The following is a 27,574-nucleotide window of genomic DNA, read 5'->3' as shown; positions in this document are numbered from 1 at the left end:
GACAAACTTGTATCAGTGTGTGGCTGCAAACAAATTATTTATCGATCAGCAGTTGCAGCCAATCAGCTGCACCCACTGCTGTCAGGAGACAATGTCTTGGCATGGTGGAAACCAATATCCACCTTGTCTGATATTAATTATAGTTGGTAAACATAATTGCAATTATTATCCAGAAAAGTTTGAACTATAATAATGTGCATGGATGTAACAAATTAACACTGCTGTCTTTTTTTATTAGTGTCTGGCTCTCTCAAAACAGTTGGTTCGCAGTGTGGATAAAGAGAAACTTCACGATGTATGTAAAAAAGAGATGGAACTTCTCATTAAAAGAGCAAACTGAGGATTCGCGTAATGCTATACAACAATTCTTCTCAAGAAAATCAAAGATCTAATTTTTTTCCTTCTAATGTTTCCGAATAAAATGTCTAGTACAAATACACACAAAATATTAACGGGAATTCTTAATTTCAGTTTTAAACAAGTATAGTGTCACAAGCTTTCACTTCTCATTTCCAAAGACAGTTTTATTTTGTCACATTAAATACAGTTGTTGGCATACGATGATGAAAAATCATACATTTCATTACAATTTAATTTGTTTCACCAGTCTTTTGGACTTGCAAGGCTGCTATTAGGGATGAGAGTTTTTACGTAACTAGAATTTTCTGTGAAAATCAGAACATTTTGGTGAAATTTGTCCAATTTCTTTAAAAAGCATTGAAATTAATAGTGAAGAAAAAATGTAAAGAGCGTGTGGAAAAAAATAGCAACAAATATATAAAATAAAGCATACACAATTGCTACACAAGCCAAAATGTAATGGAATGTTATTAAAATATACTTTTTTAATCTGCAGCGATGTAACTTTTCTGTAAAATTTTATGTAATATGGCAACCTGGAGGCATTCTGTACACAGTTGGCCGGCTTGTGTGATCTTAAGCCGGCCATACAATTTTCTTGTTCAATTTACTTTAGACTTACCTTAAACTATGTAGCGCAAGGACGTACCTGATTGCATACAAACTGAAAGTGTTTAGGTGTGGTCTCATATTTTATGGTTTTGGTAAATCGAAATGAAAATTGTATAGCCACTCCCAGTCTAGTAACATACTGGTTATACCCGGAGGATCCTCCCAGTACCGTTTTTTGTATTTTATTTTTTAGAGCCCGCAGTCATCGCTCTTGTAAAAGCAGTCCTAGCGGCTAACTAGCCACCGGATTGCTCTTACAAGCAGCGGGAGGGGAGCATTCCACGGCTTTTTTGGGCTCTCCCATCCCACCGGACGACCAACTGACATGTCGGCCAGCTGATCGGAGAGCCGAACAAAGCCCATACCAACTATGATCGGCTTTCGGCTATGGCAGTGATGGCGAACCTTGGCACCCCAGATGTTTTGGAACTACATTTCCCATGATGTAGTTGAGCATCATGGGAAATGTAGTTCCAAAACAACCCAGACTCGATGACCTGACATCACTTCTGGTTGACCCAGATGTCAACGGCACTATTTAAAAAAAATAAAAAGCATTACAAAACAATGATCTTGGTGTTTTGAATGCTTTTTAAAACAGAGGAGACATTTGGGGTCTTATAGACCCCAGATCTCTCCACAAAGAGTACCTGTCACAAGCGTGTTTACATTCCTTGTGACAGCAATAAAAATGTAAAACAAATTAAAGCAACGGTGTAAAAAAAAAAAAAGTAAATTAATAATTTAATATTATTTTTAAAGTGCCCCCAGTCTCCCTGTGCCATTGCGTAAAGGTGAATACACGTGTTGGTTCTGCACGCATACAGCGATCGTTCTACACACGTGGGGTATTGCCATGAACATCAGATCATAATTAGTAATTCTAATAGACCTCCTCTGTAAATCTAAAGTGGCAACCTCTAAAGGCTTTTAAAGGATATTATGGATTATAAAACTTAAACCATTTTTCACCATTGTACAGGCGTGCGCAATTTTAAAGCGAACATGTTTGGTATCTATTTTCTCTGTGTAACATCATCTTTTAGATTTCACAAAAAATTGGGTTATGTATAGTGGGTTTTTTGCATTAAAACTACGCTTTCCAAAAAAATTACGTTTGAAAAACCGCTGCGCTAATATCGAGTGACGTAAAAAATTACAACACCCACCAATTTATTCTCTAGGGCATGGGTGCTCAACCTGTGGCTCTCCAGCTGTTGCGGAACTACAATTCCCATGAGGCATTGCAAGCCGCTGACAGGTACAAGCATGTCTCCCAAAGGCTGAGGCATTATGGGAATTGTAGTTTTGCAACAGCTGGAGAGCCACAGGTTGAGCACCCATGCTCTAGGGCCTATGCTTTAAAAAAAAACATATAATGTTTGGGGTTCTAAGTAATCTTAGCAAAAAATAGATTGTTACCTGTAAACATAAAATCTCAGAAAAGGCCTGGAATGGAGATGGTTTTGTATGGCCAGCCTAAGGCTAGGTTCACACTATGTCGTGTTTGTACCCCATTCATGTGAATGCAGGGCTGTGGAGTCGGAGGAAATTTTGGGTACCTGGAGTCGGAGTCGGCAAACAATGCACCGACTCCGACTCCTACTAAATTTAGATTGGAATAAAAAAAAAGCAAGTTTAAATGTCCCAATTCACAAAAAGTTATAATTAATGACTTCTCTGCTGTAAGAATAAAGACCAATGCATGCAGTGCCTCACGTAACCGCAAAACGAACACGTTAAGTGACCGTGAAGAAGCATGCTTTTCATGTGCTTCACTATATGGCACGCAACGCACAATTAGGAGCGGCAATACTTATACTTTCCATAGTGTTGTGTTCTGCTTTTACAGGGAACGCATGTTAGAGAACCAGTAAGTGTCCAAATAAAAAAATTCCAACAGGAGTTTTATAAAGCACTAAAAGAAGTTGAAAAGTATGATCGCTCATCAAAACTTACTGTTGAAGAAGCCATCCTTGTTTATCCAGAGATCGTTAGTGATGTGGCCAGAATAGTTACTGCAACGCCACCCACCCAAGTCAGTGTCGAAAGATTATTTTCAGCCCTAAAAATAATAAAGTCTGACTTAAGAGCCTCTATGAAAGAGGATCTGGCAGAGGCAATTCTCTTCCTTAGAACTCTACATTGAATTGATTTGCATTTGCTAAACCTATAACTACATTTCAAGATTAATATAAACCATTTCTAGGTTTTACAGATTTTGTTTTTGGTTCATTATAGATAAGCTTTGTTTTTGTTCTAAAACAACCAAATAATGTGGTTTGTATTTTTGAACTGGTAAAGATCCTGTTCCTGATGTTTATGCCTGCTGCTACTATCCAGCCACTTGATTGTTTTCACTGTGTTTGCCTTTTGCTTAAACTGTGCAATAGAGTAGACTGTTGGCTTCCCAGCCAGTAGTCCTGTGGTAGGTTGCGTTTCTTTCCCTCAAGGAATGTATAAAATACATTTGCATATTAATACAGAGGAGTCGGAGTCGGAAGTACATAAAACTGAGGAGTCGGAACATTTATCTACCGACTCCACAGCCCTGTGTGAATGGATTGCTAAACCTGCAGAAAACACATGAAAACAGTCTCTGCACCTTTTCTAAAAAAAACAGCCGCATAGAAACTGTATGGTGTTTTTGCACCATGCGGTTTATGCACCCCAAAAAGGCAGCGCGTTTAATGGCACCACTATGCATCTGCAAACGTGCAGTGTGTTTTGACTGTGAACGTGTGCGATTTACACGCAACAGTGTGAACCTAGCCAAGGATACATGTCAAATTTTAGCCATCCTGCCTCAAAAAAAAATTTTTGTGGAGATAATCCCAAAGGGTTAATTGCTTCTAAAGGGATGCAGACCCAGGATTTTGCACATTAGAACACTGCAAGTGTATCAGATGATTAATATTGAAAAATATACTCCCATTCAGATTCACTCTGCAGACAATCGACAGCTTTTCTTCCAGTGCAGAAACAAAATTCTCAACAAAATTACATTACAATTAATTTACAGCAAAGTTTACCAAAACAATCAACCTGTTAAAATTTTGAGTAATTTTGCCAACATTTGGAAGAAGGCAAAATCAGTATTAATGCTGCTATATCACTCTGTTGAATCTTAGTTGTTATATTTGTACATGTCTTTTTTCCATGTAACATCACGGGAATTGAGCAGTGCACTAAAGTAGTAATATACAGTCATGGGGTTTATCAATACTTACTGCCAGCAACCTAAATAATACAAAAAACAACATACTATTAAAAAATGCTTTTTAGTTTATGTATTTAAAGTGGTTGCAAACCCTTACAACACATTTTTTGCTACATGTAAGCCTATATACCTGTAGCTACCCTGTATTTGCATGTGCCAACGTAAATCGGCACATGCGCACTAAAGCAATGGCACATATGTGTGACCTCATTGTGGCTCCGGCCAATCACAGCGCCGGAACCGCGATACCCAGAAGTAACTCCGGGACGACATGTCGCAGGCCGGTGCTGTGTACGGGCACCACAGTGGGGGCTTCGATCCAAGGTCAGTATTATAGGTCTTTGTTTTGTTTTTTTTCCTGCCTGGGTTTACAACCACTTTAGTGTGGTTTAATCCTAAATAAATACAAACAAGATTAAATACAATAGACAAACTAACAACGGCACTCTTATATAGTCATTTACCTTATTTGTTTTACAAAGAAGCAGGGTACATCTCGGACACCCAATTTGCAGAGCATGATGGTCTTTCTAATGAAGTCCAAAAATGCTTGCATGCTTTTTGGCAACCTCTGCAAATTGACTTATTCACAAGGGGCATGGGGCCAGATTCACAAAGCACTTACGCCGACGTATCTAGAGATGCGCGGCGTAATTGAAAAATGCGCCGCGCGTATTTTTGCGCCTGATCCTCAAAACGAGATACGCCTGAAAATCTGTTTTTTCCGTCCTACGTAAAACGATTACACCGGCGCATCTTAGAGCGCAAAATACGCTAGACACACCATTGTTTTGATAGGCAAAGATGCAAAAGAGTGAGATAAGGCGATCCATAAAATTAAGTGTGTGCGGCGTAGGCTACGCCCTGTGCGCATCTGTTAGTTTCCTGGCGGGAAGTTACACTTTATAAAAGGTGCCTTAACTTTGCTCCAGCCGTGTAAAGGTCAGCTAAAGCAACACCATTAAGGAAGAGCTGAGCACACACACTTGCCGGACTACAATCTGTCTGCCAACATGCCAGGGGCATCAATGCTCATAACTATACTAGTGACTTTAGAGGCGCAAAGAAGGAGGAGGGAACGGAGGAGGAGGAGGGCACAGGAGAGAATATACCGCAGAAGCCTAGATGTCTTTGGCATGACTGCTTCTGAGGTGTATCGCAACTTCAGATTCAGCCGTGAAGCCATCCTGGAAATAACCACAATCCTGCAGGATGACCTCACCAGCCCAACACACCACTCACATGCAGTGGAGCCACTGATCAAGGTACTGGCAACACTCCATTTCCTTGCCACTGACTCTTTTCAGCGCACAAGTGGAGGTGTGGCTGGGATGTCACAATCCTCCATTAGCAGATATGTGCACCAGGTTGTCCCTGCAATCCTGAGATGCATGGCCAACCAAATCATCAAACCCACCCAGGAGGTCCAGCGAATGAACACAATTTTGCCAGATTCCCACGCACCATCTGGGCCATTGATTGCACACATGTGGCACTACAGCCCCCCCCCCCCCCCCGTGAGACATAGCACATGTACCGCAATCGGAAGCATTGGCATTCAATCAATGTACAGGTGATAGTGGATGCCCAATGCCTCATATGGCACGTCCGTGCCGAAAAACACCCAGGATCCAGCCATGACAGCTTCATATACCGTCAGAGCAACATCTCAAGAGAATTTGAACAGAACGTGTATGGGGACAGCTGGCTGGTTGGTGAGTGACATGGGTGTCAGGCATGACTGTCCCCCCCCATGATGCACACATCACGAGGGGCACATGCATGACTAACATCCTCCTGTCTTTTCCCTTCCAGGTGACTCTGCATATGCACTTGGACCCCATCTCATGACTCCATTCCGGAACCCCCAAACCCCAGGAGAGGAAAGATACAATGCTGCACACATACATACCCGTGCAGTGGTGGAACACACCTTTGGCCCCCTGAAGTCCCGTTTCCGATGCCTGGATAAGTCTGGGGGTACCCTGTTGTATTCCCCAGACTTTGTGTGCCAGATCAACGGTGCATGTTGCATGCTGCACAACTTTGCAGTGAGAAGGGGCCTGCAGATTGACATACGTGATGACCTGACCCCTGAACCAGACATTCCCCCCTAACCCAGGGTACCCCCTCTTCTGAGGGAAGAGCAGCCAGGAGACGCCTCGCAGAAGGCATCTTTGCACGTTAAACACACACATTAAACATGGCACAATGAGAATGCATGCATGCACACCCACTGTGGTCCCTAGCACACACACCCCACATGCACATCGAATTGGATTAGACCCAAGTAAACCACATGGTATTAGGGAGCAGTAACGCCACGGCTCCAATTATGTCACTGTGCATTCATACACCTTTCACATGGACCTGGGATCACTTCTCCCTGGTCCTGGAATCCCTACTCCACCAAAACTGAGGGTGACACCCTTTTTCACCAGGAATGTCACCCCCACATTCACACACATAAAACAAATCATAATCACAGTAGGAAATCATATAAAAAATAAAAAAAAAGAATATCCCAACATATCAATGGCGGCGTGAGCTACTCCTGGGCCGGCCACGGGCCCTCAGGGGAGACTCATGGGGGGGGGAAGCAGGAGCCTCCCCGGGTGGCTGCCCACCTGCCCTCCAAGGCTACGGCGATCCTGGTCAGGCCCAGAGTGAGGGCTGCCGTATTGGCCTGGAGAGCCTGGGTGTTGTCCTGGACAGCCTGGGTCAGGGCAGTCACCTCAAGGGCCACGCCTGTTGTGGCGGCCTGCAGCTCACAAAAACAATTGATGAGTGCAACAGTATTTGTGCCCACGTCACTGACTGACTCCTTGATGGAGGCCAGGCTCTCCTCCATCTGGGCCAAAGTCCGGCTGACCTGACCCAGATGTTGTGTCTGATGAGCCTGGTCCCTCTGCAGATTTGCAGGCAGGAACTCGGCCACCCCCTTGGTCTTCTGGGTGGCCTTCCTGCCTGCAGTTGAGTCTTGTGGCCTGGGAGCAGGGGAGCCCCCTGGGGGGGCCTGTTAGGGGAGGAGCGGGAGGGACTACCCCTGATGGTGGCCTGACTGCCTGCAGTTGAGGCTTGTGGCCTGGGAGCAGGGGAGCCCCCTGGGGGGGCAGCCCTGTTGGGGGAGGAGTGGGAGGGACTACCCCTGATGGTGGCCTGACTGCTGTCAGCCACAAGGGAATCCTGATCCCAACACATCATCACTTCTCTGGCAATGTCCATCCGATCATCCTCAACCTCCTCATGAGGGGAGTTGTGGCCACTCCCCTGCCCTGGGGACTCCGGCCTTTCTGGTGGCTCCTCAGCAGCCTGTTGTCCTGGGGGTGGTGCAGCCTGGCCTGATGGCCCAGCAACCTCCTGGCCATCTGTGGAGGACACAAAACATACACATGTTGGAGGATCCACACACTTGGCACATATACCCTTCCCCCACCCACACATGCTACTCTAAGATGGAAATAAAAAATAAAAAAACTTACCTGTCCTCACAGGATCATCAGATTCAAAGCCAGGCAGGCCCACCACTTGCTGGCTGTGGAAGCAACGGGCCACCGCAATTTCCTCCTCAGTCCACCTTACGGTGCAAGGTGGACCTCCTCCAGTGCCCCTGGCATGGGCTGTTTGCTTGGCCAGCTTCTCACGGACCAGGCTCCTAAGATCATTGATCTTCTTGGAAATCCCACTGGGGGTCCTCGTCTCCCCCCCCCCCTCCGCATTGATCCGATCAGTAATCTGCTGTATGATCGCCCTCTTCCTGGATGGGGTGACGTCTCGGCTGTCAGGGCCATGCAAAAATCGTCCAAATTGGGTGATGGCCCTGGCAAGTAAGTGCTTCTCACGCACAGAGACGTTTAACTTCCTTCTCTTAGGTGCCATCTCACCACACAGCACTCAGCAACAAACAAACACAAAATTCAAACAGAACAAACAAACACAAAAACACACAGAACAAACCGACAAAGAGACACAGAACAAACACAAAAACACAGAACAAACACACACAAAAATCACACAGCAAAAACCAGACACCAACAAAAAAAAAACACAAGCAGACAGCTAATACAAATGCAGACAAAAAACACAGAAGAAACAGACACAAAAAACACTCAGAAAATACACACACCTACTACAATAAATCTTTAATCCAACAATACTACACTAATCAACAAACAGCCACAAACATCAGAACAAAAGCACCTTACTTTAGGAAAGGAAACACAGGGATGTACTTTTGCAATGGAAGTGCGTTTGTCTGGGGCTATTTAAGCACAGGGCGATTCTCACACTAAGTATGCTTGGCCTTTTTCCAATCTCACTGATTGCGCCGAGCCGAGTTCTGCATAGAAACTCATGAAGACTGCGTTTCTATGGAGTAAACCGCGCCTTAAGTTTTAACCTTAAAGCATTCTCAGCATTAAGATAAAAACGGAGTTACTTACCTGTAACGTCCTTTTCCAGGAGTCTTTCAGGACAGCACCTTAGAGAGATCCCGGCTCCTCCTCCCCTTCCAGGAAACACCGCCTTCTTCCAGACTTTAAAGCCTCATCCTCCCACTGGCCCCTCAGTTCTTCAAGAGTACATCCGGCCAACTGGGGAGACACAAGACAACGTCATACAACAAATCTCTTATCTTACCTGACGTCCTTATGTGATGAGTTCTTCAATCTTCAAACCCTGGGTGGGCAACGGTGCTGTCCTGAAAGACTCCTGGAAAAGGACGTTACTGGTAAGTAACTCCGTTTTTCCCAAGGTCGTCTTTCAGGACAGCACCTTAAAGAGGATAAGCGAGCACCTTACCTTAGGGTGGGACTACTGCCTGTAACACTTTGCAGCCAAAGGCTTGGTCCTGTGCTGACAGCAGATCTAGTCTGTAGTGCTTAACGAATGTAGCAAAACTTGACCATGTTGCTGCTCTGCAGATCTGCTGCTGCTCTGGTAGAATGTGCCCTGACTCCCATCCCACTGGGGGCTCTAATCCCCCTATCGCATAAGCCTGACTGATGGCTGCTTTTATCCAACTAGCTATAGTACGTCTGGAGGCTCTAGAACCCTTTCTGGCCCCTTAAAATAGAACAAAAAGGGAAGGACGCACCTTCTTACATCTAGGTTGTGAAAAATAAGCTCTTTTTCCCTCACCGGGTTTGAACAAAAAGTAGGTAGAATAATTTCTTGGCCTCTATGAAATTTCAAGGCCACCTTTGGCAAAAATGCCGGATCTGTCTTAAAAACAATACGATCCGGAAAAATTCGAAAAAAGGAGTTCTAATTGAGAGGGCCTCGAGTTCACTTACTCGGCGTGCCGTCGTAATTGCTACTAAAAAAGCAGTCTTGAGAGTGATTAACTTCAAGGTGCAGGACCCCAATGGTTCAAAAGGGTCACCTGTAAGGGCCTGCAAAACTAAGGAAAGATCCCATACAGGAAAAGAGGCGACACCAACTGGCCTCTGCCTACTCAACGCCTTAAAAAAATCTCACTATCCAAGGATCCGCTGCAAGATTTTTCTCCAAATAGACACTCAGGGCCGACACCTGTCCCTTCAAGGTACTGAGAGCTAATCCCTTATCCGCCCCAGCCTGAAGGAATTCTAGTACTGCTACGGAACTGTGTACACTAAAGGAGCTTTCTGAGCACCAGGAGTTAAACCGTCTCCATACCTTACGGTAAATGGTTTGCGTTTCCTTCTTCCTACAATTTAGGAGAGTCGCAACGAGGCGATCTGAAAACCCTTTGCCCCTTAGCAGCTCCTCCTCAGACACCAGGCCGCAAGGTTCCACCTGTCTACATGAGGGCAGCAGACTGGACCTTGAGTGAGGTTGTCCCGAACTGGTAGAAGCCAGGGGGGTTCTACCGCCAAGTTCTTTAGAATTGAAAACCACGGTCTCCTGGGCCAATGCGGGGCAATTAGAATTAAGGTTGTGTTCTCTTGTTGAAACTTTCTCAACACAGCAGGGATCAGAACCAGAGGGGGGAAAGCATAGCACCTGGAAAATGTCCATTTCTGAGCTAGTGCATCTATCCCTAAAGCTCCATCGTACCTGCTTAGAGAAAAGAACAGGTCCACTTTGGCATTCTGTTTGGAGGCAAATAGGTCCACGCATGGTAACCCCCACCTCTGGACTATCATACTGAAAACCTCCTGATTCAGAGACCAATCGCCCTCCCTCAGCGTTGTTCTGCTGAGGAAGTCCGCTACCCGATTTTGATCCCCCTTCAGATGCAAGGCTGTCAGGGACAGGACATTGATCTCGGCCCATTTGAGAATGGTTTCCGCCAACAGCCACTGCCGAGGAGTTGTCTGTACGAATTCGTACATGGTGACCCCAAAGTTCTTTCTGGAAAGACAAGGGCCAGGGAAACTGCCCTCAACTCTCTCCAATTGGAGGACTTCACTGCGTCCACTGTCTCCCAGGTGCCTTGCACCCAGCGGGAACCCAGGTGTGCTCCCCAACCTGTGCTGCTGGCATCGGTTGTGACCGCTCTGGAAATTGGTAGAATCAACTCCAGACCCTGGGATAAGTTTGCTCCCCTTCTCCACCACCAGAGGGACCGTTTGACTGGACCCGGAACAGAGACTAGGGAGTCCAATGATTCCAGACTGTGGTCCCAGACCTTCAAGATGAAAAGTTGAAGAGGATGGAAATGAAGGCCCACCCACTGCACTGCCGGAAGAGTAGAGGTCAGCAACCCCAGGGCGGACATGGCCTTCCTTATGGAGACTTGACCACTGCCCTGCAGAGACAGCATGGCCTTGTCCACCTTTTGAATATTTTCTGGGGGAAGGAAGACCGTTTGCTCTGTCGAATCCAAAACAAATACCAGGAAAGGCACCCTCTGAGATGGGACTAGGTTGGATTTTTATAATTTATGAGCCAACCTAAGCTTTCCAGGATGTCTCTGGTTGACTGCAAGTCCTGGTTCAATTGCTCCGGGGAAGGGGCGAACAAGAGTAGGTCGTCCAGATAGGCGACTACTAGGATTCCCCTGAGACGCAGGAAGGCCAAAACCTCTGCCATCACCTTGGTGAATATGCGGAGGGACGATGACAAGCCGAAGGGAAGGGCTTTGAATTGTAGGTGCAGTACCTCTTCCCCTGTGTTTATTGCTAGCCTCAGGAACCTCTGATGGTCCTCTGCTATGGGGATGTGTAAGTACGCATCCTTTAAATCTATCGAAGCCATAAAGCAGTTTGGCCGGAGAAGAGCTTTTACTGAATAGATCGAGTCCATTCGAAATCTCTTGTACCTGACCGAGATATTTAGGGGTTTCAGGTTGAGAATAAGCCTGAACTTCGCCGAGGGCTTGCGGACCACAAAGATGTGGGAGTAAAAGCCCCTGCCTATATCTTTGGTCGGTACCTGGACAACCACCTGCTGCTCTTCCAACTCCTGCAGTGAGGAGAGGAGGGCCGAAGACTTTCCCGCACACCTTGGTAGGTTGGTGATTAACAGTCTGAGGGGGGGAGTGTTTGAGAATTCTAGCCTGTAACCCCTTCGGATGATCCCCAAGATGTACTGGTTGGAGGTAATCATCTCCCATTGTGGGAGGAAGACCCCCAATCTTCCTCCCACCTTTGGGCTGTCACTGGGTCTTTTTGGGGGGTTCAGGAGGGTGAAAAATTGCCCCTCCTCGGCCCTTCCCCTTCTGTCCCCAAACTTTCTTCTGGGGACCAGATCTGGGTGTCTGATTTTCTTTGGAAACGAAAATTATTTTTTGGTTGTTGCCCGAACTTCTTTTTAACGGGAAATGCCTTCTTTTTGTCGGCGGTCCGATCTAGGACTGCCTCCAGGCCAGGACCAAACAATAAATCCCCTATCAGGGGGATTCCACAAAGTTTCACTTTGGAAGCACTGTCTCCCTGCCACATTTTGAGCCACAAGGCTCTCCTGGCTGAATTGCACAGTGCTGCAGACCTTGCGGACATATGTATAGATTCTGCCGAGGCGTCTGCCAAAAAAGCCACCCCCTTTAGGATCGTAGGGAAATATGCGCCCTAATTTGAGTAAGCCAATACTCTAAATTGAGGGCTACCACTGTAGCCGCCATAGCGGGCTTGAGGTTACCCTGGGACGAATCCCAAGTCTTCTTTAGAAGGGAATCCATCCTCTTATCCATGGGATCAGAGAGTACCCCCATATCCTCAAAGGCCAGGTCAGTATGTCTAGAGACCTGGGAAAAAGCCGCGTCAAGCTTAGGCGACTTGTTCCAAATTAGGGTTTCTCCCTCCTCAAAAGGAAACCTTCTCTTTAGAGCTTTTGAGAAAAAAGGTTTCCTTTCTGGATCCTGCCATTCCCTTTTGATGGCGTCGACCAGAACGTCATGGACTGGGAACACCTTTATTTTCTGTTCCCCTAAGCCCCTGTACATTTGGTCGTGCAGGGACAGCGGCTTCCTTTCCTCCTGAATCCTCAGAGTGGTGTGGATAGCCCCTAAAAGCTCCTCCACCTCCTCTATAGAGAGTTTGTAACGTGAGGGTCTTGTGGACTCCCCGTCCATGCCCTCCTCATCTGACTCTCCCTGAGACTCAGAGGGAGCGCTGCCTGCTTCCTCCTCAATTTCCTCTGTCGACCCTACCGGTTTCTCCTCACTAATCGTGAAGGATTCCGGTGGATCAGGTGAAACCGCCTGATGCACAGGGGGAGGGGTGCTCTGGGGCTGGGGCAACTGAAAGTTGGCAAACAGAGATTTGAAGGAATGAAAGGTGCTTGAAAGCTCCTTAACTGAGGCCGCCAGATCTACCCCCTGTTCTGCTGACTGCTCTCTCAATACCGCATCCATACATCCCCTACAAAGAGTTTTGTCCCAAGTCTCCCCAAATGTGGATCTACAGACAGGGCACTTTCTTTTAGAGCCATGGAGCGATTTGCTTGTGTACTTCTGAAACAAACAAAACAAGAGAGCAGCAGTATTAGTCAGAACCCCCCAGCAGAATAAACAGGGATCACCAGGAGTGCACATCCCAGGACCAACCAACACCAGGGACCCACTCCTCTCCCACCGACCACCAGGCAGGGGAAAAAACACCACTGTGGAGCTAGCAGGGGTTTGAGAGACAGGGAACACCACCCCAGGGTTCCACTGACCTTGGCTTGGCTGGCGTCTTTCTCTGCAGGAGCGTCCTTAGAGGCCTCTGCCTCCGACATCCTTCCGCACGGAAACGGTGGTCTCTTGGTCCTTAACGCTGTCTCTACAGCGGAACGGTGACCCCACCAGCCGAGTGCCGAGTCCCTCTTACTAGGCCGCGTCCGGAACCGGAAGACGCGGCCTCGTGTGTTGTATCCTCCCCCTCCGCCGGAACTGACGTCACCCGCCGTCCGGCGCAGCCACTGAGCTCCAATCTGCGGATGGAGGGGGAAGTGGAAACGAACACAGCGCCACCCTAGGCGCATGCAAGAGTGGACCTCCCAGCTGCCACTTTTCCCCAAAGCGCGCTCGAGAAACACGGCGCTGTAACAGGTATGCGAACTCCCTTGTTCTGACCTGGCGCCAAATTTAATTTTTTTTTTTAAAGATAAAAAGGTACAACACCGGACCCTCCCGGCTCCTGCCCTTCCTGAAATACTGCCTTAGCCTCCCCGGCTAACAGCCCTGGTTCCCCAGCGGTGTCTCCCCACCGGAGGAAACACCATAACTGAGGGGCCAGTGGGAGGATGAGGCTTTAAAGTCTGGAAGAAGGCGGTGTTTCCTGGAAGGGGAGGAGGAGCCGGGATCTCTCTAAGTTGCTGTCCTGAAAGACGACCTTGGGAAAAACTTCTGTAATCAGGATCTCCCCAAATCCTTACCTGAGCCCAATCTCAATCCAGCCAGGGAGCAGTAACTCGTTTTTTTTTTTGGACAGAGGCAGAAGCGGGGGCAATTTGCTCCACTGGTATCAATGAATTTCTGCGACAAGGGAGTGGGGGGTGGGGCCGAGCCACACAGTCTGTCCATGGACGCAGGCAGTGCAGCTCGGGATTGAGCCTGCACAAGTGCCCTCAAGGAAATTGCCCTCAAAAGCATTGCACGGAGCAGGCAAGTATGACGTTTAATCTTTATTTTATTTTTTAGATGGTTTAGAATCACTTTAATAGACCAGCATAATTTGTATGCTAATGCCACTGGCGGCCTCAAAACCTCAGTATAACTGATCACCCCCAAGCTTTACATTTAGCATGCTGTTTTCATTCGTTTTTCCCCTTACATATCCAGCAATTGTAACCAAAACTCAATATTTGGTTCAGACCTCAGCATGTTTCCGAAATGCTTCGGACTTATCCTTTGAGTTGCATATTTCGACATTTTTGTCTTTGCATCAAAGAGCTTGTTCTTATGATTCTATGTTTTTGCAAGCAACTCTCTCTACACAATGGACCATTTTTTTCTCTAGACGTGGGTTTGACAGTTGTAGTCAGGTAATTCAGTATGTGTTCAATTAGCACATTTCTAGAATGCCTGCATCATGTTGAATATTTCAACCATTGACTTTTGTAAGGAGATCACATATACTGTATTTCCCATCCTTCTTCATAAGCTCTTCAGACCTCTCAAAACGTTGTCTTTCATATGCAGCTCCTAAAACATCTCACTTTCTTTGTACATGTCCTCAGGATTTCTCAACCTTCTTCTGCCTCTGTGTGCAGCCCCAGTTCACTTCTTTGCAACTCCGTTGGCCCACATTCTTCTATGCAGAGGCACCAGGCATGTCCTCTGTTCACCACTGCTTACTTTACTCACTGCAATACAATCAGCTTTATGGCTCTTTACTTAATGTCCTTGCCGTCTACATGCACAGCCCAGTCTTCACTATCCTCTGGTCATCCTCACAGACCATTTACCACTCCAGTTTTTAGGTACCCACGTCTCTTCCTGCATAGGGTGGGTCCTGGTCACCTCTCAGCATTTCTTGATTTCCGAATACGCTTTATTTCTCTTTGGTTCTGCATTCTAATATACAGTAGTCTTGCAAATACTAGTTCTTCTTAATTGTTACCCTTAAGTCTTCTGTTATGTGTTAACAATCTCTGCTTGTTTGCTTAGTGCACAACTTCACCATTCTGCTTTGTACTACTGTCTTTAGCCATCTGATATCAGGATTAATGGATTACCCGTGTGCCCTTTCCACTTTTGCTTTGTTGCCTCTTGTTGTACCCACATTGCTTCTCTGGACTGCAGAAGTCTGTTGTACTCGTCAGCTCATACAACATATGCTAAATGTGTTGCATGTTGAAAACAATTATCTAGTCACTACACTGTGTGTTACATACTCCACTTTGTACCAAAAAAAATATGCTCCACACTGTTTCACCTAGTCTATACCACTCCATGTTGTACTCTGTGCTGTACCTTACACACTGTGTGCTCTATCATTTACACTGCTCTACTTCTTACATTTGCATACGCAACTCCATGTTGTAATATTCTATACTTATTTATTTTTTCAGGAGCCGTACAATTTTATTGTGTGCTTCTAACGCCAGTATACGTGTTCTAAATGAACCTTTCACTAACCAGTATCACCGCTAATTTAAAAACAGGACAAGTAGTAGACAAAAACATAATAAATGTTTATTGAAGAGTACTTTTTATTCTGGGACAGGATTCAAAAGCTTTTATTATCCAGCAATCCCCAAAGAATCCAAATCGGTTATTAATCTGGAACTTACCCTATAGGAGAAAAAAAACAGCAGTATAAGTTTTTTTTTCTTTTTAATGAAACTAACTGTACCGAGCAAAATACATACATGCAACACAATTCAATGCAAATACAGATTTTACCATTTATCCTTGAATTATAAAATGTATAATTTAATTTGGTCTCCAAATTGCTTAGGGCATCGTAATCTAAGGTAGCTTTTCTCAACCTTATTTTACCAGTCAAGGCAACCTTTAAAATTATGGACAACCTCAACGCACCCAATTCTAAAATGTAAAAAAAAAAAAAAAAACGAATACTTTTACATAATGCAGCAACTTCCACATGCGCAAGACACCACCCAACATTAGAGGTGATTTATTTTTTCAAAGCAAACACACTTTTGTACACTGGTACTGAATAGTATTCCAGTATTTCATCTTCCCCACGCAGCTAACATGACCCGAGTGCTCACAGAGAGGGGTGGGGGTGTCAAACAAGGATGCGGTGCAGGTGATGTCCTCCTTATCAACCAATGATGTCAGCGGTTGTTAGGACACTGGCGGCTGGTCTGCACATTGCCAAGCCTATAATAGTGCACAAGGAAAACCTGTGGCTTTGTGTAACAAAAAAAAGCAGGCTTGATCCACCTGCTGGCTTGTACACAATTTTTGGTCAATTTGGTGCAATATTTAGGCATTTTGCCAAGGCACCCGAGGTAGAAAAGGGCTGATCTATGGAAATAAGTGCTTATAAACAATCCACAATTACTCTGGCCATACTAAAATGCCATTCTTGTGTAGCAGTTTCTTCACTTATAGGCAAAAGAGGAAAAATTATCAGTAGGTGGCCATTTATTTTTTAGCAGCAAGTTTCTTATTTCTAATATGTTCTGACTAAGTCAAAGGATATAAACATTCCTCACAACTACATTTAATTGTACAGCAAGAATTGGGCAGTTCTACAAAAATGGAACATTTAAATCTCAGTTCCGCAACATGCAAACATTTTTCATACTTCCAGTTTAGACTATTAAACTTTTCCCTCTCGTGTTAGTCGAAGAGACATGATCCTGTTGCCTGCGCGCCCCCTGCGGTGTGCATTAGGCAGGGATCTGTGATCACTGTGTCCATCTTTACCATGTAACTAGCTGTGTCCAATCACAGTGTAAATAGTATTTGCCGATTATCGGCAGTCCTCTACTCACGCTGACAGTGAATGAGAGCAGAGACCGTAACTGCCAAATCCACACAAGGGACATCTACACTGATCATCAGTGCCCACAAGTCAGCGCCACCTCATCAGTGCCACTCATCAGCGCACATCCGTGAAGTAGAAAAATTACTTATTTTACATTTTTATAACTAAGAAAAACTGTTGCATGACTGCGCAATTGTGAAAGCGCTGAAAGCTGAAAATTGACCTGGCTAGAAAGGGGGTAAAAGTAGGCAAGTGGTTAATCAGTGAAGTTCATTTTTTCCCATGAATGAACATTAAAGGGCAATTAGGGCTTAAAGCAGTTGTAAACCTCATCAGTATTATATAAAACAAATTTTCAACAGACAAATCCAATTTCCTCTCACTTCCTGTTTTGGCTATGGGACAGGAAGTGGAGGGTAAATCTCCCTAATGAGACAAAGATGGCAAAAAAATAAACCAACAGGGGCTATAACCCTATGATATTCTATCCAAAATGAGAAAACAAAAAGTTGTGCCTTTAGTTCTACTTTAACATTAATCCATGAATCAATTTGTACAAAACGTGCCTCTAATGGAGTTTTTCTGGCTTCTAAATTGCAGGTTATGTGATCGCTGTTTATTTCTTAGCTATTCACAGATTTGCATGTACGTCATTGCAGTAGTGCATCCGCACTTTCAATGCAGCGAAACGCAAGCATGCCAGACAGCATTACATCTCTTCCCCCTTTTCCAGCATTCAGTGAAGGCAGGAGGGATGTGTGGAGGGGGTTTTCAATGACCACGGAAAACAGTGTGCCTGTATCTAAAGCCTTGTACACGCAATCAGATTTTCAGACTCTCGTTCATCCGCTTTTTGTTGCATGCTAGTCTCATGTCAAAAGTGAAGGTTACTCCCCATATGAAAGTTCTTGTACGACAGAATGCAACTTCAGAAGTGATGTAATGTGTAATAGTTTTGTATGTATTCTTCTGTATTTGAGCATTCGTAGTCTTGCTCTTATGATTTATTTTTTTCGTATGAAAACCGTACTAATTTAACTAAAATCAGCAATCTCTCTACTCCCAGTCAGTCCACTCCCTCCCCCCCCCCCCCCAGTTAGAAATCACCTCCCTAGGGAACACTTAACCCCTTTCCCTGCCAGTGTCATCTATACAGCGACCAGTGGCTGTATTTAGCTCTGCTCACTGTAATAATGTCACTGGTCCCAAAAAAAAGTCCGATCTGTCTGTGCGGTGTCACTAAAAATCGCTGACCACCATTACTAAAAAAGTTAAAAAAGTTTTTAATAGAAATGCCATAAATCTATCCCCTACTTTGTGGACGCTACAACTTTTGCACAAACCAATCAATTTGTGCCTATATGCAAAATATGTAAAAGAATATACATTGGCCTAAACCGATAAACATTTTTTTGGGGGATATTATAGCAAAAAAAATAAAAAAAATGTTTATATTTTTTTTCAAAATTGTCTGCCTTTTTCTGTTTATAGCGCAAAAATAAAAAAAAGGCAGAGATTATTAAATACCACCAAGAGAAAGCTCTATTTGTGGGGAAAAAATGACATCAATTTTGTTTGGGAACGTCGTTGCATGCCCACGCAATTGTCAGATAAAGCACCGCAGTGCCATATCGCAAAAAAATGGCCTTGTCATTAAGGTTGTAAACCCTCTTTTATTTTATCTTTAAATACAATTATAATGCTTACCTCCACTGTACAGTGCAGTTACCTCCACTGTGCAGTTTTCACAGAGTGAAGATCCTTGTCTTCTGGGATCCCCCAAAGGCGCTCGTGGTTCCTCGGAAAACCCCCTAGGAGAAGTGCTATCCCTGGGGGGTTACCGTGCAGCCGCGCTCCCGAGTACAGCATTTGCGTTCCGAGTCCAGACACAGAATGCCAGACTCGGCCAGCCACCCACGACATTGGATTTGATTGACAGCAATGGGAGCCAATGACTGCGCTGCTATCAGTCTATCCAATTAAGAGCCGAGACCCCGGCCGGGGTGGGTTTGCGTGTCGCTGGAACGAACGGGCTCTGGTAAGTAAAACGGACGAGGGCTGGTCAGTGACAGGAGTTTTTTCTATTTGATGCATAGGATGCCTTAAGGTGAAAAACACAAGGGTTTACAACCCCTTTCAGAGTTGTTTTTTTTCTTGCTTCATATAACTAAAAGGCAAAACTTTTTTTTGTTTTGGATACAGTGCAGAGGGATTAGAGCACCTGTCAGGAGATTCGCCTCCTCCATTTGTCCTATTTACCATTAACGTTGAAAGGAAAAGTAAGAGAAAATCCAAATTTTGAGTTGTCCCCAGAAAAGTAATAGGATGGAAAATCTTCCAATGGAGACACTAATTCTGGTGACCTGGGTGTCCCCAAAGAATTCCCTTTATTTGCAGGGATTTCCTCCCACTTCCTGTTTGGGTATAGGGCAGGAAGTGAAGGGAAATTTCCACAAATAGAGAAAACATTTTTGCCTATAGTTCCTCTAAGCTTATAGTGCAAGTTTACCTTTACAGAAAATCTGTAAGGTGAACTTACACTGGACCCCTTCCTTCCTCATTTCACCTGGTCCTGCTAACCTGAAGTGTGGCGATCTCCTGTTCAGAAAAGCCGCTTTATCAGTCAGGGGATTTAAAATTCCCATGGCCTCTTCGTCCACGGTGACAGGATGGGCTATGTGAGTTCTAATTGGTTGGTGCCACACATGCGACAGTGCCAACCAATTAGAATGTTCTTGTACATACCTCCTGACGAGGTATGTTTAGGACATTATGTCGAGAGGATTTCTAAGCCCCGGACCAGCGAGTCGGCTATATATGAGGGCTCATAGCGGGAGATAGCCGCGCTCCAGGTCAGTGGGATGGGGGGGGGGGGTCCCGTGTAAGTTCACCTTACAAATGTTTCTGTAAAAGTGAGCTTACTTTTTAACTCCTAGCAAAACTCAAGATAACAACTGCCCTGAGCAAGGCAGTGTTTAGAAACCTCTTACTCCATAACATTTCCTACCTCTCTCTTCTGTCATCTCCAACTGCCTGTGCCGACTGATTATATTGAGTGACTTATTTATAGCACTGACAGTGTATAATCAGTTTTATTTACTTCCTGCACACAGTCTTCTAAGATTCCTTAGCTACAGTAGAGAAGATCAGTATTCTCCCTCATGAAGATGCTTCCCCCATTTCCCACCCCCTCTGTACTTTTGCTTTAAAGTGGATCTAAAGCCTAAACATTTTTTTACCCAAATGCATTCCTTGCATCGGCCTCAGCACGCCTCAGCAACTCCCCCTTAGCTCTTCTCTCCCCTTACTTCCAGGTCTAGCTGGCTATGCTGGGCATTGGGAACCATTAGCTCCCAAAGGTAGTGACAAGGGGGGCTTTCCCATAGGGGCACTGGACAGAGATGGGGGGCGAGGAGTGCTATTGGGGGACCCGAGAAGTTGAGGTTCACGGCCGCTGTGCAATGGAATAGTATAGGCATGTTTTATTTTTTTACCTTTACAATTGCTTCACCTCCAGAAGGTTTACACCCCCCCCCCCCCCGGCCATTATTTGTGATATGGCACTGCGTTACTTTAAGTGACAATTGCGCGGTCGACACTATACCCGAAATAAAATGTCCTTTTTTCCCCACAAATCAAGCTTTCTTTTGATGGTATTTGATTACCTCAGTGTTTGTTCTATAAACAAGGAACCCACAATTTTGAAAAAAATGTATATATGTTAATTTTTTTCACTTTCTGCTATAAAACACATTTAATAAAAAAAAAAAATGTAATCTAATTTGCGTTTTGCAAGACCAGCTAAAATTTTTATAAATGTTGCCTTGATATACAAGCGATGTCTTCATATACAAGCGCCGTCATGTCACAACTGAGTATAAAAGAAGAGAGGAGCCTCTAAGTGTAGCAATATAGTTACATTTAATGAAGGTACAAGATTTAGCAACGTATTACTACACTTAGAGGTGCCTCTCTTCTCTTTTATACCCTGTAAAAAAAATGCTTTGATTTACAAGTGCTTTGGATTACAAGCATGTTTCTGGAACGAAATATGCTCGCAAACCAAGGTCTGATTTACAGAAACACAGGATCCATGCCTTCTGTATTGACAGCATGGCAATCTGCCTTGTTTACATAGGCAGACAGCCATTCTGTCAGTGTACCAAACAATCAGCGGGTGCCAGCGGTGATCCGCCACCAGTACACACTCACGCCCAAAACCCGAAAGTGCAGGAACACGTATATATGTGCGATTCTGCGCAGCTACCCTGTAGCACTGAATGTGCTATAGGGCAGTCGGCAAGTGGTTACGTTTATTGTGAATGAGTAGTCGCTTCAGCAAGAACACCAAGAAAACGTTTTATAATGCTCTGAAGCAACGGCAGGATGAGGCCAAAATGGACACCTGAATATTTTTTACCTGAAAGTGGATGTAAACCCTCACATATACCCAGTGAAGTGAACAGCCTTGGATGATACACAGAGATTAAACAAATCGCCCTACATAAGTTTTACATGTATATTTGCTGTCTTCAGCTTGCTATATTGTTTAGAATTCTTACATCGAGTTAGAATTTTCACTTCCTCATTCTGCACTGTTAGGAGAAGGCTTGGATTACACTGGGTGCAGATGACTGGAGGAAAGGCACACACCCACCCCTCCACATTGGTGGAAGAATGAAAATGCTTTTACAGCTTTGCCCTTAGATGGCAGGCTGACTGCTAATCTATTTATAGCAACCTCCCCTGACACACAGATCTATCTCCCGTTTTAGAGAATGTGGGAAAAGTTATTAGGCTAATAACCCTCACATATACCCAGTGAAGTGAGCAGCTTCAGATGATACACAGAGATGAAACAAATCTCCCTATATAAGTTGTATATCTGCTGTCTTCATGTGTATACATCCTTTTTGAAAGAGCTCTTCGCGTTAAAGATTTTCTCTTCCTGGTTAGCACTGGGAGTGGATTATCGGCATACAGCCAAGACAGCTGATTGGAAGAAAGACACACACCCCCCTCCCCTCAAAGGCAAAGGAAGAAATAAATGTGCACAGCTCTGCTCTTAGATGGCAAGCTGACTGCTAATCTACCTTCTCTGACACACTTCTATCTCCTGTCTCAGAGAGAAAGTGCGAGAAGTTATTAGGCTAACAGAGTTACGGAGCAAGAGACAGCTATGGAACACAGTGCTTAGGAGAGAAGAAAACACTAAAGATATATGTGCCCTGCAAAAATTGTATGAATCGGGTTTACATCCACTTTAATGCAAAAAATGTTAAAACCACTTTAAATAACCTATCCCATAACCTGCCAGAGATCAGTTTTGCTCTTGCTTTAAACACATGAATGTTGTTTTACCATCATACATCCAGCCAAAATAAAACGAATTGACTATTTTAATCCAAAAGGCATTATTTCCGTTTCATAAATCAGAAACCTTGGGTGAGGTCATCTTGTCTTCATCCTTGAAACAGCATCTAAAACAAAAGAAACAGGTTAACCAGCAACTTTATTATTTCGCAGACTACAAAAAAAGGGCAGATAAATCTGCATGTGATTAGATGGACGATTGCTTCCTGCATTGAAGAACTATCTTTTTAACACAGTTTAGGTAAAACTGAAAAGACACATCGGCTCACATTTTTCACTTGGCCAGAAAAGCCCATTTGCCTATCCCCAAAAGGTGTTTATTAAATAAGTGCAAAAAAAAGTACCCAATATAACAAGCAAAATAGGTCATCCTTCACTAATAAGGCTTCCGAAAATTGAAATCTGATTGGTTACTATGCTTTACTGCACTTGGCGCACTTCATCGCTCTTTGCACAGCATTAAGCTTACTCAGTAAGTCCAATCATCTAAAAGCACATCCGTTATCAAAATGGCATGCTGTGGCACTGAAACTGCACAAAGCAGAGGACAAGTGATAAAAAGACAAGCTAAAAAATAAATAAAAAAAAAACACACCACAGCACTTGAACCGTTAACATTCATGCCTATTTGCATGGCTATGGGAGCTCAAAGATATTTGTATTTTCTAAATAAGGAATTCCTTCATTTGGAATCACCTGTTTTTGCAAAATTTCTATATACTTTTCTAGATTTTGTTCTCTAAATAATAAGAAATTGTTCATTTGGATACACCTATTGTTTTTGCAACGTTTCTATATGCTTATCTACACATGCCGTCAAGAATGACCTTGTGAGGTGAGGGAGGTGAAGATGGTGTCTCAGCAAAGCAGCCGTTGGGAAGCCTTGTCTTGCTTTCCATTTTCCTTTCAGCACCATCAAGAGGGAAAGTGAGAAAACAGCACAAACATTAGTTAATACCACAAGCATTTAAAAAAAAAAAAAATCACTCTAACACAGATTGAGAGTATGAGATTTAAAAATTTATTTGGTATCATAAAGTTGAGAATCATTGGAAACTATTCAAAGGTGACCTATGTCTCCAAAAGACAGCAAACATTCTACTTACTGAAATAAATGGACTTTTCAATCGTTAGTGGCATTTCCCATTTTATCGGTTAGAAATCAAAATAGACATCTTACAAATGGCTACAGATACCTTTTTCACAAAAGACTTTATTATCTAATTATGCATACTGAAAACATACAGATATCTGCATGGGCCACTGTACATGCAGCAAAACCACCTTCACTTTACAATAAGTGAGCCAAATGTTTATGCAAAAAGAACATTTGAAGGTTTAACAAAAAGATTTATTTACAAGAGAAGAAAGGTAAAGAAGCAATTACCGCTTTTAAAAAGCAGCTGATTTTTGTTCAAGAGTGGAGAGTTTATTCCTGTACTGAAAGACAATATGATCACAAACAGTGAAAACAAAGAACAAAGAAAACACTTCAGATAGACATTTAGCAGGGAATCATTTTGCCAGACAAAATGGCTGTCCCTCTGCTTAACTGTTCAGTTACAAAAAAAGTACATTTTTTAATACATAGAACCTTAAGAATGCTTCTTTGTACAGATGTTTAAACATGACAGAATGCATTACGTTACCCAGGCCCTAAACCAGGGATATGCAATTAGTGGACCTCCAGCTGTTGCAAAACTACACGTCCCTTCATGCCTCTGCCTGTGGGAGTCATGCTTGTGACTGTCTTGCTATGCCTCATGGAACTTGTAGTGCTGCAACAGCTGGAGGTCCGCTAATTGCATATCCCTGCCCTAAACCATCAGTCAACCCATAACTGACATCAGTCCCGTCTATAGATGGTAGAAAATGATATCTCGCAACAGTCCCTTATATCTTTTGGGTTCTCCAGCATTGATATTTTTATAACTGAAGTCTCTGCACTGCTTGTAAATTGCCTCTCTTCCCCCAGATGTGTTCAGAATAGGGCAAGGCCAAGATCCCTGGAGAAAACGGGCTCGGGAGCTTTATGAAGTCTTTGGCTAATTTAGCCCACCGCTGTCTCATTATATAACTAAATCATCAGTTGTGGATAGACTGACCCATAAATCTTTGCAGATTGTTTCACATTTTATATAGAATTTTTTTTTTTTAATGAATCTACTGGACTAAAATAAAGACAAAAAAAGAACATATTTATGATCCAGTACACTGAAGGCACCCCCTTTCCATCAATTGCGCACATTCCAGTAAAAAGGAATGGAGAGAAAGTGTGGATTGAAACTGCCACAAGTACTGTCCAAATTAAAACATTACAAAATAACAAAACTGTAGGTCACTTGTGAAACATGCAGAGGCAGAAAGCTGCCACAGTTAGTTACCAAGGTCTCAATATACATTTACACAACAACATTTTAAAATACCAACAATGTTGATGGGTTTAGCTTACCTTCAGTGTACTGTAAGTTGTACACAACCTGCTTTAAAAGAGGAGACCATCCCTGCAGGCAGGCTCTAGAAGGAACAGGCCTCCCTTCGGCACTGAATAGACCAAGAGCATGCTGCTGAGGCCTGCGCACACAACCTAGGAAAACGTGAATATAAACAGCATTTATGCTCGTCATGTTTTCTCAAAACAAAAGTTTAAAAAAAAATGAACAAAAAAAAGGAAAAATGAGCCAGGACCGCTAAAAATAAAATATTAACATCCAACAATTAAATTGCAACTTTCTTTCCCCAAATATAATGTTCAAAGGAAATTGCATTTGTACTCTTGAGTACAATTCAGCCAATTTACAAGCATTCCTACTGTGAAAAAAGTACATATATCACAATTGATTGATAAAAAGTAAAATATACTCTTGAACGATTCATGCTTCCTCAACTTTGCAAGGGAAATATTTATATGTTTATATACATTAACAGGCTGCTGTAGGTGGTCTTCAATCCCGATGTGTGAGCTAGTCAAATCATTTAGATCTTTTCCTGGATGAAAGGGTGCTGAAGTGCTTGATTGATGCTTATTCGTTTCGCTGGATCTAGCATTAGGATCTGGTCCAACAAGTCTTTTAATTGGTGCACTTTTTTACGTTGGTCTTCTGGAAGTCTCTGCAATCCAATTAAATCAGCCAACAAGTCCTTTGTTGGGTTAATAGTGCTCATGACAGTAACTTTTTCCTGGAAAGCATGAATAAGTTTGTTTAAAACAAAACAAAAAAAACACACACACAATTAGTGCAGAGAAATAGTTATCATTGCTACTTAAAAGTATTTATAAAAAAAATAAAAAATAAATTCTTAGTTTTGGATAGAGTGATGAAGGGTTAGAATAATTAGTGGGAATGCTCATAGCATTCCCCCATAACTATATTGTACGTTTTTTGGCTCTGCGTAACTTCTGCATACTTTCAGCTATTAAAACTAGGGTTGTCCCGTTACCACTTTTTTAAGACCGAGTACAAGTACCGATACTTTTTTTTCCAAGTACTCGCCGATACCGAATACCGATACTTTTTTTTAATCTCATGCAACAGCGGCACATGTGTCAGTCGTCTTTTTTTTATCTTTAACAATTTGTTTTTCATTTTTTTTTTTTTTTTTTATTATTTATAATGCTTTCTTTTTATAATGGGGGGGGGGGGGGTTAGGTGACCGTGTCAGTGTGTTTTTATTTTTTTTTATTTTTTTTATTATTTTGTTTTTTTATTCTTTATTTATTTTTATTTATTTTTTTCAGCCCTGTTGGGGGGCTTTGGTGAGATATCAGGGTTTTAAACAGACCTCTGACAGCTCCCCTTTGAGACACGGAAAGGGAATAGGGACACATGTTCCCTAGTCCCTTTCTCAGCAGCATCAGCTGCGCATTGTAAACACAGGTTACGATGTTTCAGTTATGTGAATGGACAGAGTCAGTGATCACTGACTCTGTACATTCGGAGCAGTAAGGAGCCGGCTCCTACCACGCTCTCCATCCTGATAATTCCAGGGGGTGGAGGAGGAGCACGGAAGGGGAGGGATACACAGAGGGAGAGAGAGAGAGAAACACGGGGGGGACACGGAGAGAGAGAGAGAGAGAAAAACACGGCGGGGGACATGGAGGGAGGGAGACAGACTGCAGCAAAACGGAGGGGGGCTGGAGGAGGACACGGGACAGTCAGCGGTGATCGTGTGTGGGGGAGTTACAAGCACCGATCACCGCTGATTTTAAAGCAGCTGAAAGACACGCGGGGGAAGGGGTTTAGAGAGAAGCGGAGAAATAACTTTTAAATCTATACAGCGGTGATCGGTGCTTGTAACTTCCCCACGCACTGATCACCGCCGACAGTACAAGTATCGGGTGAAGCATCGGGAGCATTTGCCCAAGTACAAGTACTCGGGCAAATGCTTGGTATCGGTCCCGATACCGATACTAGCATCGGTATCGGGACAACCCTAATTAAAACCATTCGACTTTTAAAATGTTCAGCTCTTTCAGCCAATGATAGGACTTCAACTTTTTTTCTACTATTTATACTTTTAAAAATGTTAAGCTTTCTAACACTTTTTTTTTAACATTGAAGTGAATGACCGCATGCTTCAAATCCTTAAAATCTTCTTCTGCTCCCAAAAGTTTCAGCTCCTTTATACTTTCACCTACAGACGCCAAACAAACTTTAAAATGTTCACAAAATATTCAGCTGACTGGCTATATCTTTTCAGTTTGAAATCTTTTACAGTTTGTGTGACAAACCTGTTTAAGTTTAATGATAATTTCTGAAAATGTTATCGATTAAACAGAGTGTCTATGGGGTTACTTAGAGTGGATGATATCATAATGAAAAAGAGGAATCACCGCTCTAAGATACTAATCAGAAAGTCTCCTCACCTGATACAAAGCCAAGGGTGCTGGCAATGCATGGAATGATGCAAAATGAAGGATCAAAATGTGGGTATTTTTGTGTAGTTTCAGGCAATGTGCTCAGTTTTGTGATACGCCTTTTATTTTTGGCTGATTGAGCTTCCAAATGACAAGAGTTCAACACTGTCTTCCATTGACTGTCCTGTATAAAATTCTTCAGATTTCCCAGCAAAACGCACAGCGAACTTCTTTTTAAATCACTGGCATTCCCACATCAACAAAAAGTTTCGATAGCATGTACTGTTTTGGATGTATTAAGACTTGTTTGAAGGGTTCTCTTACTCATTAGGTGTGGGG

The 27,574-nt window shown here is 43.5% G+C and overlaps 2 protein-coding genes across 5 annotated transcripts in view; one reads left to right on the top strand and one right to left on the bottom strand.

The window, feature by feature from the left end:
* LOC120940670 (enoyl-CoA delta isomerase 2-like) overlaps positions 1-448 on the top strand; it is a 46,432-nt gene extending 45,984 nt beyond the window's left edge. The window contains exon 9 of the mRNA XM_040353651.1: positions 239-448. Coding sequence (XP_040209585.1) covers positions 239-340 — 102 coding nt within the window. The 3' untranslated portion in view covers positions 341-448. The remainder of the gene's footprint in view (positions 1-238) is intronic.
* Positions 449-15,715: 15,267 nt separating this feature from the next.
* PRPF4B (pre-mRNA processing factor 4B) overlaps positions 15,716-27,574 on the bottom strand; it is a 69,887-nt gene continuing 58,028 nt past the window's right edge. The window contains exons 15-19 of one of the 4 annotated variants that reach the window (XR_005749469.1): positions 24,830-25,557; positions 23,765-23,817; positions 23,205-23,280; positions 22,366-22,484; positions 15,716-15,836 (exon numbers count right to left, since the gene is read on the bottom strand). Coding sequence is in view for 1 of the 4 variants with exons in the window: in XM_040353649.1 (XP_040209583.1) it covers positions 25,354-25,557 (204 nt within the window). In the remaining 3 variants the exon portion in view is untranslated. Of the gene's footprint in view, positions 15,837-22,365; positions 22,485-23,204; positions 23,281-23,764; positions 23,818-24,284; positions 25,558-27,574 lie in introns of those variants that run through there. The other 3 variants (XR_005749470.1, XR_005749471.1, XM_040353649.1) reach the window with 3 other exon arrangements.

The sequence above is a fragment of the Rana temporaria genome, chromosome 5 (assembly GCF_905171775.1).
Source record: "Rana temporaria chromosome 5, aRanTem1.1, whole genome shotgun sequence".
Classification (NCBI taxonomy): Eukaryota; Metazoa; Chordata; class Amphibia; order Anura; family Ranidae; genus Rana; species Rana temporaria.
Note: the sequence above shows the minus strand (reverse complement) of the source record. Positions and strands in the feature narration are given on the sequence as shown.